This window comes from Mirounga leonina, unplaced genomic scaffold (genome assembly GCF_011800145.1).
Source record: "Mirounga leonina isolate KUSES-001 unplaced genomic scaffold, KU_Mleo_1.0 Mir_170, whole genome shotgun sequence".
Lineage (NCBI taxonomy): Eukaryota > Metazoa > Chordata > Mammalia > Carnivora > Phocidae > Mirounga > Mirounga leonina.
The window spans coordinates 6256421-6269435 of NW_023270433.1; the positions used below are offsets into that span (position 1 = coordinate 6256421).

At 54.9% G+C, this 13015-nt stretch overlaps 1 protein-coding gene across 1 annotated transcript; it reads left to right on the plus strand.

Moving 5' to 3' along the window:
- The first annotated feature begins 2175 nt into the window (after window positions 1-2175).
- PTGES (prostaglandin E synthase) lies at window positions 2176-12399 on the plus strand. Its single transcript, XM_035015638.1, has 3 exons — window positions 2176-2432; window positions 5901-5983; window positions 11840-12399. Exons 1-3 carry the CDS (start codon window positions 2304-2306, stop codon window positions 12087-12089), a joined length of 462 nt encoding a protein of 153 aa, XP_034871529.1. The 5' UTR covers window positions 2176-2303; the 3' UTR covers window positions 12090-12399.
- Window positions 12400-13015: the final 616 nt, after the last annotated feature.

The window sequence follows — 13015 nt, forward strand, 5'->3', positions numbered from 1 at the left end:
TTGCCCAGATAATGGAAGGCTTGGCTCATAGCAAATGGACAAGCAATCCTCCCCCACCCCACTCCCACCCCCAACCCACCACCCCAGCAGCAAGGACAGGGGTTTCCAAGAGCCTACCTCTTGGTAACCCAAACATTATCCCCATTTTGAGGAGGAGGAAACTGAGGCTCAAAGGCTCATACAGATGAGGGCTTACTATGCGCCTGGTGCTTAATAATTAGACAAGACTTCCCTCAGTTCTCTCAACTGCTGTGTGAGTGACTATCAGCTGTATGGTACAGCTGAAGAAAAGTGTTCAGAGAAGGAACCTGCTTGCCCAAGGCCACACAGCTGCCATCGCCAAGGGCTGGCTCTGGGATTCAACATCAGCTGAGTCTGGCTCCAGAGCACGTGGCCAGGGTCTCTGCCCCCTGGCCAGTCCTTCTCTTGGTCGCTGCTGCTTTGGGACTGGCCCAGACTGATAGTGCTGTCCCTCCGGACAGGCCCAAGGGTGCAGAAGACACGGAAGACTGATTTTTCCCTCCTGCCTCCGCCCCGAGGCACCTCTTAGCAAAGCAAGCAGTGCTGGTGAAACAAAAGGGACAAGATTTCATGCCTTTATGGAGATCCTGCCCCAAACTTGGGAAAGAGAGTTGGGGGGCGGGGGGCAGCGGGCACAGCAAGGTGAGGATCTTGAAGCAAGAGATTCAAAGAATCTGAGGGCACAAACTGTTGATGTTTTTTGTTGAAGACCCAATGGATCTTTTGGGAAGTTCTTGTAAATAATAAAACCATTTGCCTGGGAGTCTCCCAGAAAAGTACAGGCATTCTTCATTTCGTTGCACTTTGCTTTATTGCACTTTGCAGATACTGTGGGTTTTTTGGTTGTTTTTTTTTTTAACAAATTGAAGGTTTGTGGCAACCCTTTGTTGAGCAAGTCTTTCGGCCCCACTTTTCCAACAGCGTTTGCTCACTTTGGGTCTCTGTCACATTTTGGTAATTCTCATATTTCAAGCCTTTTCATTATTATATTTGTTATGCTGCTCTGTGATCAGTGAGGTTGACTCAGTGAAAGCTAGGATGATGGTTCACACTTTGTAGCAATAAAGTATTTTTTAATTAAGGTACGTACCCTCCTTTTTAGACATAAAGATCTTGCACACTTACTAGACTACAGTATAGTGTAAACATAACTTTGATGTGCACCAGGAAATGAAAAAAATTCATATGAGTCGCTTTATTGCGAAACTCGCTTTATTGCAGTGGTTGGGAACCGGACCTGCAATATCTCCGAGGTATGCCTGCCCAGAGATGCTACAGAACAAAATGGAAGGGTGTTCTCTAGTTTCCTGTGCTGGCTGTAACCAATCACCTCACATTTCATGGCTTAAAACAACACCAATTTATTATTCTTAGAGTTCTGGAGACCAGCAGTCCAAAACCAATGTCAGTGGGCAAAAAGTCAAGGTATGCCAAGGCTGGTTCCTTCTGGAAGCTTTAGGGGAGAATTTGTTTCCCGGTCCTTTCCAGCTTCTAGAGGTCACCTGCATCCTTTGGGTCATGGCCCTCCTCCCCTTCATCTTCGAAGCCAGCAATATAGCTTCTCCTCTCCTCTCCTCTCTGACCTCTGTTCCTGTCTTTCCATCTTTTCTCCCTACTGCCTCTGTGTTAGGAGGACCCTTGTGATCTGAATTCACCCAGATAATCTAGGATGATCTCTCCTAGGATCTCTCAAGATCCTAACTTAATCCCATCTGCAAAGTCCCTTTTGTCAGGTGTGGTAACATAATCCCAGGTCCTGGGGTTTGGGGAGTGGACATCTTTGGGGGGCCAGTATTCAACCTACTACAGAAAAGCAAAGTCAATGGAGGTACGGCTGTGGTTCAAAGGTCCAGGCTGAGAGTGGGGGCAGATGGCTCAGTTCTCATGCCCACCACCTGCCCTGACCCTCTGGGAAATGGGCATAAATCAGCAGTGTCTGCCACCTGTGGAGGTCCTACCAGGCACCCAGCTTTGTCACCCCCCCCCAGAAGGCAGGCATTGCCATACACCCCCATTTCACAGATGAGGAAACAGATTAGAACGTGTTTAAGGATTTGCCGGGGAGGAGCGTCTGGGGCCGGAGGCTGGGCCGGGGACACCTCTCAGCCCTCTGCTTCTCCCAGCATCTGGGGGCAGAAGCTGCCTCTGCAGCTGGAAGTGGGCGGGTGCTGAGTGCAGACAGGCCTCCTGCCGGCTCTCCCCGCCTCCTCCAGCTCCCGCCCGGAGACACAGCCACACACCGGCTCTGCCTGTCTTCCCGGGAGCTCCCGCCACCCACCGAGATGCCTCCCCCCGCCCTGGCGTTGGTGAGTGGCCAGGCGCTCCCAGCTTTCCTGCTCTGTGGCACACTGCTGGTCATCAAGATGTACGTGGTGGCTGTCATCACGGGCCAAGTGAGACTTCGGAAGAAGGTATGCTGTCCAGGACCCCCGCTCCCCACATCCCCGCGTGACCCCCGCATCCCCACCTGCGCTCTCTCTCGCTGCCCTGCTGGGAAGGTGTGGGGCTGGGAAACTTGGCCAAGGTGTTTTCAGGGCCAGAGTGTGAGGCACCGGGGGACCTGGGGGCCTCTCCCAGTCCTTCGGGAGGGCAGGGCCTGCACCTTCTTGTCCTCTGTTTTAAGAGCATTTGCTCACTTTCTGGGCCACCAGGTGGGGTTCTGGCTGTGAGTGCTATTGCGTCCGCTGGTGTCTCAGAGAAGCAGGTCGCAGAGGGTGGAGCGAGACAGCATAAAGCCTCCGTTGCACCTGGCGCCCTCCTAGCACAGGAGATCTGATATTTGGGTGTTTGGGTGGAGTGAGAACTAGCAACACAGGAGTCCGAGAAATCCTTGAGTGGAAATTCCCAACTCACTGGCAAGGGCGCTTACAAAGCCGCTGCAGCCTCCAGGGGCCGGGTCTCGGCCGGGCTTCATTGGAATTTTCTTTCCTTTTTAAAGGTTTTATCTCTTTATCTGAGGGGGGGGGGAGAAAGAGAGAGAGAGAATGAGCGGTGGGGAGGGGCAGAGGGAGTGGGAGAAGCAGACTCCCTGCTGAGCGGGGAGCCAGCCGAGGGCTCCATCCCAGGACCCCGAGATCACAACCCGAGCCCAAGTCAGCCGCTCAACCAAGTAAGCCACCCAGGCGCCCCTCCACTGGAATTTTCAAGGAGGAATTTCCCCCACTAATCCAAGTCCCAGAGCCAAAACAACAATACAGAGGCTGAGATTTGAGCTCGGGTGAGCCAGTGGGCGGGACGACCCATTCAGAACAGCTTCGCATTGTCGGGCCAAGCCGCCTGGCTGTCCTGTTACTCAGTAGAGGAATCATTTCCAGAAACTGTGCCCCTCTGTCCCCCTTTGTCCAGTTCAGAAGCAAGGCAAGGCGAGCTCTGGCATTGCGGGGTGGGGAGGTGGACACCGGGGATCCGGGATCTTGCTGGGGAGTCAGACTCAGCCCCTGGCACAGGTGCAGGCCGGGTTGAAAGCAGAGCAGCTCCAGAGGCATGGGGACCCGACAGTCCCTGCCGTCCCCCTCTTGGTCCATCCTGGATGGGGATACAGGCGCCCAGCGGGGACCGCTGCATGCACCCATGGAGTTCCTCCGTGGAGCTGAGCGTTTAATCCCCAAATGACTCTGGGGGAGGAGGTGGGAACTCCTTGTTTTCCAGGTGAGGAGACATTCATTACCTGTGAAGGCCACATGGAGGGATTGAACCAGGGGTGGGGGGATGGTGTCTGGCTCCACGACCTGCCCTGGGGGGACAGAGTTCTCAACAGCGGGGTGGAGGCTCCCAGAGCATCCCTTTTAATGTGACTTCAGGGATAGAAAGAGATAAACCCGAGAGTGCCTTTCTCCCTGGTGGGTGGGGAGGAGCCGAGAAAGCAAGCCTCCCTCGGGCTGTCCCCAGAGGCTCCTTACTACATCTGGGAGCTTCCCTCCGGTTTCTGCTTTGGTATTCTGTCGACCAGGAAAAAAGCCCAGGAGCCATACCTTGGGAAGGGGATGGATGTGGGCCTCTGGCCCCTCCACCCACCAGCTTTGGAGGTCGGGCAAGTCCGGGAGCTCAGTTTCCTCATCTGTAAACGGGGGATAGGGTAGTACCAGGAGAATGCAGTACCCGGCACAGGACGAACGTTTCACCAGTGTTAGTTTTCGTTAACTTACTAACGGTTGAGGGCAGAAACCACACTCATTCGTGGGAGAGCATCCAGGGGCCTGCCCCCTGTCCCAGATGGAGGTAGCACTCCCGCTTCCGACCCAGGGGCTCGTCCTTCTGTGCCTGCACGGCAGCTGGCTCTAATTCTGTCTTTAGGAGTGAGCAACCCCATGGACCCCGAACTCCAAGAACAGCTCCCCACAAGATGCTAGGACTCCCTTCAAAGGGTCCCTCCTGGACCCTGTGCCGAGCCATCCGAATTGGTGATTCCACGACTGAAGGGCCCGTGGAGAGGAATTCTGGGTGTGGGGCTCTGATCCTGACCACGGCAGGCCTCCGGCCTGGGCCGCCTTCCCTTCTGGGGTGGGGCGGGGGCAGCCCCAGCAGGCATGGCCGGGGGCAGAGGTCACCAGGGCTCAGGAGTCAGACCCTTGTTGGATGAGCACGTTAAAAAGCCTGCTGCTGAGATCCAGGTTCGCTGTGGGGTTGGTGGGGCTGGCTTGCAAGAGGCACGTGAGTGCGGGGCGTGGGCCTCCAGTTCTCGCCTTCACTCTTCACATAGGAAATGAGCTCCCTTTGATCCAGAATTCACAGAGGAGGGAGCTGAGGCTCAGGGAAGTTAATAAACATGCAGCTAGGGGCACCTGGGTGGTTCAGTTGTTTGAGCATCTGACTCTTGATTTTGGCTCAGGTCATGATCTCAGAGTGAGATCGAGCACCATCTTGGGCTCCATGCTCAGTGGGGAGTCTGCTTGGGATTCTCTCTCTCCACCCCCCCCCCCGCTCTTCCCCCCACCCCCATGCACACACGCACACTCGTTCGCTTTCTCTCAAATAAATCTTTAAACAAAATGTGTAGCTAGTCAGTGCAGAACTGGGGTTCTCTGCCCTTGACTAGCAAACCCTCTCATTGCTCTTAGTTCAAAGTCCAAATTCTTAGAGTGCCTTCAGGACCCTTCATCTTGGGCCTCTTCCCCTTGTTCTCTATATTCCAGCCACACTGATTTTCTGTTCTTCAAACATGCCCATCTTCTGACCCCGGGGCCTTTGCACATGCTGTTCTGTATATCTTCTATGCTATTTCTCCAACCCTCCCTTTGTCTGGTTAATGCTGTTGCATCCTTCAAACCTCAGCTTTAATGTCCCTGCCCCAAAGAAGCTTTCTCTGACCCCCAGACTTGGTCAGGTCTCCTATGACCATTCTCAAGGCCAACCTTGTCTCTTCTCTTTTTTAACCCTCACCACCTGGTCTCCCCTGGTTCATAGGCAATTCCCCGATCCAGACTGTGAACTTCCCAAGAGTGGGGGCAGGAGGGCCTTTGCCTTAGTCTGTTCTGGATGCTATAACATACCCTGGACTGGGGGGCTTACAAACGACAGATTGATTTCTCACAGTCCTGGAGTCTGGGAAGTCCCACGACCAAGGTGCCTGCAGATTCGGAGTCTGGTGAGGGCCTGCTTCTGGTTCACAGATGGCTGTCTTCTCATTCTGTCCTTGGCAAAAGGGGCAAGGGAGCTTTCTGGGGGCTCTCTTTTAATGATCATGAATCCCATTCACGAGGGCTCCACCCCTATGACCTAATCACCCCCCGAAGGCCCCACCTCCTAATGCCATCATCTTTCAACATACGAGTTTGCGGAGCCCACAAATGTTCAGTCCGTAGCAGCCTTGCTCGTGGCGAGGGCCAGCGCTTGGCACGCAACGGGAGCTCCAGTGGTCATTCCCGGCGGATATATTCCAGGCTTTTGCCAACCCCGAGGACGCCCTGAGACACGGAGGCCTCCAGTACTGCCGGAGTGACCAGGACGTGGATCGCTGCCTCAGGCAAGTACTGTTGGGCCTCGACCTGGCCACGGTCTTCCCCTCCAGGCCTGGCTCTGAGCAGCGGGACCTGGGGGACACCCAGAGGACCCAGGTCTTCTGCCTACCTGATCCCCTCAGCCAGTTCTCATTTACTCATTGATCCAATCAATACATGCCCATGACTCAGGATTCCAGAGTTGGAGAAGGCTGCTCAGTGAGAAGGCCGTCTCCCCCCCGCTTCTGAGCTCCAGGCCCTACCCAGCTCTGCTATCTGGGGGCGAACGACGGAGTTCGCCCCGATCTCTCCATCTTCCCAGGGACGCGTCCTGCACTGACAGACGCGTACTTTTTCCTTTTTGCCCCAAAAAGGTCACCCTTCACACCCTGGTCCATTCACGGGGATTGCTAACCATCAGCTCACAGCGGGGTCTCGCCCACTGGCTCAGCGCTGTAGGATTTAGGCCGTTCTCAGTTATGAACAGAGCGCATCCGAACCTCTCGCATTGCCTTCGCGTGTATGTGTGAGCAAAACCGCAGGATGCATTGGAGCGGGGTAAGGAATATTGCTGAATGGTGCACAAATCTCCTTTCACCACTGGTGTGGGAGAGGTCTCGCCTGCCCCTGCCACCTCCTAGCTTCCCCTTTGGAGGGGTACACCGCCAAGGCGATGGGCGAAGACTTATGTCACGTTTTGGTTTTCCTTTGCATTTCTTTTTTTTTAATTCGGAGTGAAATCGAACATCACTTTGTACGCCTAGCATCCCCCAGTCGATCAAAAACAATTTTCCTCATTATAGAAGTCAGAACTCCTGACCATTGCAGACAGTTTGGGTCCTGTTGCAAACCCCCAGAGGGAAAAGAGAGACCTGTCCCGATTCTAATCCCAGCTGACATCTAACACTGTTTCCATCCAGCTCCTCTTTGTCGATGTTTTCCATAAAATTAGGTATGCGTCGTATACCCAATTTGGAGTTGAGAGATTTTTTTTTTTCAGTTAACATTATTTGGTGAGCATTTTCCAGGTCAGTAAATGTTACTCAAGAAATGGGTCTTTAGAAACGGGTGTGTAAAAATCCCATTGGAGACTCAGTGTTAATTTCACGTCACCAATCTGGATGGTCCATTTTTGGCAGTTTGCTCTAGTTCACACCAGCGGGCTGGAGAGTGAGGAGGCAGCATTTCCGGGGACAGGGACGGTCGGCGGAGTTGGGAGGAAAAGTGGGAGGATGGGTAGCTGCACAGGAGGGAGACCGGAGACAAACACTCACATAGCTCTCAGTGCATTCCCGTGCCTCACGGGCAGAGATGGGTGGGACGCGGTGGCATGAATAAGAGAGATTTTTTTATCGAAAGAGAGTGTTTTTTTTTTTCCTTTTAGTTGTCTTGGCCATTGAAAATAATTACATGCTTGTGGTTTTAAAAAATTACAGAAATGTGTAAAGTAAATGTAGGAAGTAAAATTCTTTGCTGTTCCACCCTTTTTTTTTTTAATTAGAAAGAGAGACAGAAGACAAGCAGGGGGCCCTGGGGCAGAGGGAGAGGGAGAAGCAGATTCCCCGCTGAGCAGGGAGCCAGATGACCCTGGGATCATGACCTGAGCTGAAGGCAGACGTCCAGCCGACTGAGCCACCCAGGCGCCCCTGTTCCACCCTTTCTAATATAACAGTGTGTAGTACTTCATAAGAGGTCCATCCATCCATCCACCCCACATGTAATGAGCACCTACTGTATGCAAGGCGTTGTGCTAAGTGCTGGTTGTACATTAGTGGACCAAAGCCTTACCCATGCACGAATCCATCCTGGTGACCCATATCCCACCCTCCCCCTGGTGGGCTTGACTCTCCTGGGCAGTGGAGAAGGACCCAAGTAGTTGAGGGGTGTGCCTAGCTTCTCACAGCTCTCGGGGTTCTATGTAGCAAAGCTTACTTGTGACATTGGTTACATAGCTTTCCAACCCTTGGTTTCTTTTCGGTGGCTGTAACCAAGCCAGGGAGAGAAAACAGACCCGTGGTGCCAAGAGGTTTCCACCTACCCAGTATGAGTTTTCCTTCTGATCAAAGTGACCCACTATCTATAGCAGTGATGCTCAGATGGCTGGAATTCAATTCAGCACTTCTTGAGCACCTCTTATCAAATAATGTTTTATATCCACTCAGCAAGTGTTTGTTGGTGGGGGGAACCTGCTGCATAATGGTATTCACTGGGGACTTACCATGCCAGACCTGGGGGTTCCTGGGGCTCCGCCTCCCCCTCCTCCTGACTTCACGTAACATCGTGGCACCTCGAAGGGGCAGAGCACCACACATCCGGTCACCCACTACCGGAGAACTGGCTGGAACCTGAGGGGGACAGGCCCTGGAAGCAAAAGTTAAGTTAAACATTAGACGAGAGTTTATGGCGCAGTTAGGGTCACCCTTCCGCACAAACAGGAAAGCCCTTAGGTCTTGGCTCTTGGAGGATAAGTCGGCCTTGCACATGAGCAATGCACCAGAGCTGTAACAAAAGCCCAGCCCTGGGAGAAGTCAAGAACCAGATTTCGAGGGAAACGATGAAACCCAGCCACTTTCTTCGGTGATACCTATCCGAGTCTCCTGGCAATGTGTATTTGGGCCCAATCCTGAGTCTATGTATACGAAACTGCAGGGAGGAAATATCTGAGTGGCCCTGAAGAAGGGAGACACTTGACCTACGCTTTGGCAATGTTTCTATTTGGAGTGTGCAGCCCTAATCCCACTGAACCAGTTTTGTCAGGCGATTGGTCCCCAGATTGCAGCCCTAGAAATCCCTTAGACATCGTCCAATGCATTCATTTTGCATTTTGTGGATGGGGCCCCGAGGCCCAGGAGCGAGTTAGCTGCGTGTAGAACAACAGGCTCTTGCCCGGGGACGGGATGGGGGGCGTTGAGCGGGGTGTCACCCGGGAGGCTGGCAAAGCTGAGAGGCTGAGATGCTGGTGATGACCACGAAGCAACGAGGAAGGCCCTCGGGGACAGCACTGTTCCGAGCACGTTGTAGACGCCAACTCCCTGGGCCCCCAACAACCTCCCCAGCAGGTTGAAGGCAGAGCCAGCTTGCCCAGGCCCTCTGAGCCTGGGCTCTGCAGGAATGTGATTTTACTCCACCTTATACCTGCCTTTGAGATTGAGCAACCGTGAGCCCTGCATTCATCGACACGGCCCGTGTGGGCGGCGGGGAGGGCCAGGGAAGAGGACAGACTGCAGCTATCCCTGCCAGGTGCCTCGGGGTGCCCCCAGGGCTCCCTCTTCCTACCTTCCGGTGGCGCAACATCTGGAGGGGGGAGGGGCGCCCTGGTGCTGCTGGAAGTCCCAGCAAGTCCAGTCTAGCAGCAGGGATTGGCTTAGGGTGACTTCTATGTGAAAAAGTGGTTATTATTGGAATGACACGTTTTGCCCAAGCGTCTCTTTGGTACGTGACTCCTTCCATGTCTGTGAGTGCATATCCGCGCCCGAGGGAGGGGAAGGAGTTTTCTTGCCTCACCTTTGATTTCCCCACAGCTCCCTGCCCTTGGCACCACTTGGAGCTTCGTGGGGGCACCCCGCTGTGGTTTGAGACCTACCCAAGGGAGGCGGGAGGACGGCTGGGCCAGTGCCAGGGACTGCGAGTCAGAGCCTCAGGGCTTTCTTAGCCTCCAGCCACTCTCCCCCCTCACTGGTGACCCTGGGGCCCTCTGACCCATCCCCCTGGGGCTGGAGCTAGGAGGTGGGCTCAGCCCCACTGCTTGGTTTTCTGGGGGGACTGTGCAGAGCGGGGGGGCCCCCACCTGCTGTGAACCTTGCCCATCCTACCCTCCTCCACCCTGCTCCCCCTCATCTGCTCTTTGGGGTTTGGCCAATGAATCTTTTAACAACTCTGAAAATTGACTCACTCGCCAGTGAATGCATGCTTTTAAGAAAAATGTCTGGGTGAATGGGATTTGTCTGCTAGTGAGGCTTTTCTGGAAACTTTGAGATAAAAAGTGTGACGAAAATGTTCATCCAGGTGGGTCATCTGTGGTAGGCAGACCACATTCTGGGACACACGGACTTCATTTAAAGTAGGTTTTCAAAGGGTGTCCCCCCATAGTGTATGGGGGGGGTGTTGGGATGCCAAGCCCCATTTCCATAGGGTAGAGCGGTCCCCTCCCTCTTTCGTACCTCACGAGTAAGCTAAGGGACTTGCTTGATTGGGGAGCGGGAGCAGCCCCCCAGCCCGGTGAGACCTGCCCTGTGCAGACTTGCTTTCCCCGAGGCAGGCTCCCATGGTGGAGATTTAGGAGAAAAGGAGAGCTCGTGTTCGCTCCAGGATGTGGGGACAGACGCCAACTGCTGTGTCTTGGTTTGGCCTAAGGAAGATCCAGGCCCCCTGGCTTAGCGGAAACTTCTATCCACTCAGACCTAATTCTAGGCCCCATACCCCACCTCACAGGACCCCTCTCCTGCTCCCATCCTGCCTCACTCCCTCGCATGCCACCACACTCCAGACACACGGGTCACTTAACTGTGCCTCGAACACCCTATGCTCATCCCCACTTTTGCACTTGCCAATCTCGCTCCCTGGAAAGTTCTTCCCCTGTAGGGGTGGCCTGTGGATGACCCCTTATCGTTCAGACTTTGGTGCAAATGTCTCCACCCCAGTCACAAGGCAGAGACCCCTGCGGCCCCGGGCTGCCAATGAAGGCCTCCGCCCCGCCCTGCGCAGCCCACCTGATTCCCTAAGCCCCAGGCCAGCCCTTGCCCTGGGCTCCTTGCAAGTGGGAGGGAAGAGGAAGACTGTGGCGGCGCCCCGCACACAGGAGCTGCTGGGCCCGGGCCTGGCCTCCGGGCACAGCATTGGTGAGACGCCTTCCAGCTGGAAGGGCCTGGAGAAGGGGCTTTAGTTCCAGCCAAGTCCTCATGCCTCAACATATGTGGCTTGGCCTTGGGGGAGGTCAGAGCGCCAGTGCTGGGATCTTGTTTATTCTTCGAACATGCCATCAGTCTCTGGCTCAGTCTCTAATTTACGGGCCTTGCCCTTCCCACCTCTCCCCAAGGAAGCTGCCCATTAGCGGGAGTCATGGAAAATGTGAACCAACTCTTAGCAGAAGTGGATGAGTTTTCTTTCTTGGTCATTTGTTTATGGTGAGGGTTGTACACAGCCTTCCACTCCTCTCCCCTGCCCCCCTGCCCCCCTGCCCCCCGGCACCGCCGCACATACGGTCATTTTAAACAAAACACAACAGAAAGGAAGCAGGATAGCATGGATGAAATGAAGCGCTTCACTGGTGCCCAGTGATGGGTCGGCTCCAGCGAGTGGATGTAGCTCTGTTATTATGATCCTGAAAAGGGAAGGAAGGTTTGCTGGGGTTTAGGGGCAGAATAAGACAGTTAGGCAAGGGTTTCGGGCCCACGCTCTAGCCCATGCTACTCAGGAGGCCCAAGCACCTGCATTCAGAAGGAGGGCGGCCTCAGAGAAGCCTGCCCTGGTGGTAAAGGGCAGGGGTTCGAGTCTGACCTAGGCCCCACCCCGGCTCTCAACCCCTCAGAGCCCCACTTTTCCTACCTGGTGTCCAAGGCCAGAGGGGGAGAGGGTGGGGCGGGCGGCCGGGGCCCAGTCCTGGAGAGCGCTGGGCTTGGCAAGACCCCCCAGCCGGCTGCCTGTGGCGGCGGCTGGTCCGTACGACGTGGGGCCGCCTCTCCTCAGCTGCTGACAGGCGCCGGCTTGGACCTGCTGCCTCCCCTGCCTCTGTGGTGTTTCTTTGTCCTGGCCGTGAATGGACTTGAGTCTGGCACCCTGAGGCAGTCCTCCCGTGGTGGGGGGCCTTTCAAGGTAGGGGGCCCCAGCCTCCACCACATGGTCAGTGCTGACCCCCGGCTGACCGCCCGCCCTTGTCTTCCCAGAGCCCACCGGAACGACATGGAGACCATCTACCCCTTCCTGTTCCTGGGCTTCGTTTACTCCGTCCTGGGGCCTGACCCCTTCATCGCCCGGATGCACTTCCTCGTCTTCTTCCTGGGCCGCGTGGTGCACACCGTGGCCTACCTGGGCAAGCTGCGGGCGCCCACCCGCTCCCTGGCCTACACTGTGGCCCAGCTCCCCTGCGCCTCCATGGCCCTGCAGATTGTGTGGGAAGCAGCCCTCCACCTGTGACCGGCGGCGGAATCCTCAGCCACCAGACCACTGGCCACGAGCCGCGGTGACTGTACCTGAGGGACTGGGCGTCCCTTGGAGATGGCGATAGGCCCCGGGGGCCTGGCTTCTTGGCAACCGGCTGAACATGGGATTCTGCGCATCGTGGGCCTGTGTGTGTTTACATAAGCATGTCCACACACACGTGTGTGTGTGCCCCTTGGATTTCTGGGGGAAGTGGCTAATTGGACCATGTAGAAATGTCAAGATTGATAGAAAATCCTTCCACTCAAATACCAGAGCATTAAAAACCACATTCCTTCTTCGTCGCTAAGAGTGACAGGAGACTCAGTCCAGGTTCCTAAACTAAACAACCCTCCAGATGCAGGGCTATAATAAATGCAGATTTCTTAGACCCACCCCAGAGAGTCTGGTTCAGCTAGTTCGGGGGGGGGGGGCCCTGGGCATCTGCTTTTGTAAAAAGCTCCCCCATGTCCCATTGATGGCCAGGCCTGGGAATCCCTGCCAGTTCCCTCTAGAAGCAGGGCCCAGGATAGGTTAGGGTTGATTTTACAATTTAGTGAGGTTGGGGTGGGATTATGTTCCTTTATGTCTGGTCGACATTCCTGGGCTCAGTCCTCATTCCTTTACTGGATCGTCTTCTAAGTGCAAGTGCCAATAGGAGGGGCCCCCGGGACAGTTCGCTTTTCTTCCTGAGGAGTTAGTCTCTCCTAAAGGCTGTCAAGCAAGGACAATGGGGCTTGAAGGACCAACCACTTTCTGGCTCCTTCAGTATCTGCAAGGTTTGAAAACCACAACTGTGCATCCCAATGGGGAGTGTGTGTGTGTGTCTCCTAGACTCTTGTTCTGAGATATGTGTGGTTTTCATCATTAAATGGAGTGTCTGTCCAGCTTGGCCCACCACCCTGCAACATCTTGGCTGCCCA

Excerpts from the sequence above, each read along its gene's own strand:
- PTGES (XM_035015638.1), top strand. The coding sequence starts at position 2,304 with ATGCCTCCCCCCGCCCTGGCGTTGGTGAGTGGCCAGGCGCTCCCAGCT. Across the intron at positions 2,433-5,900 it reads AAGTGAGACTTCGGAAGAAG|GCTTTTGCCAACCCCGAGGA; the intron begins GTATGCTGTCCA and ends GATATATTCCAG. Across the intron at positions 5,984-11,839 it reads GACGTGGATCGCTGCCTCAG|AGCCCACCGGAACGACATGG; the intron begins GCAAGTACTGTT and ends TTGTCTTCCCAG.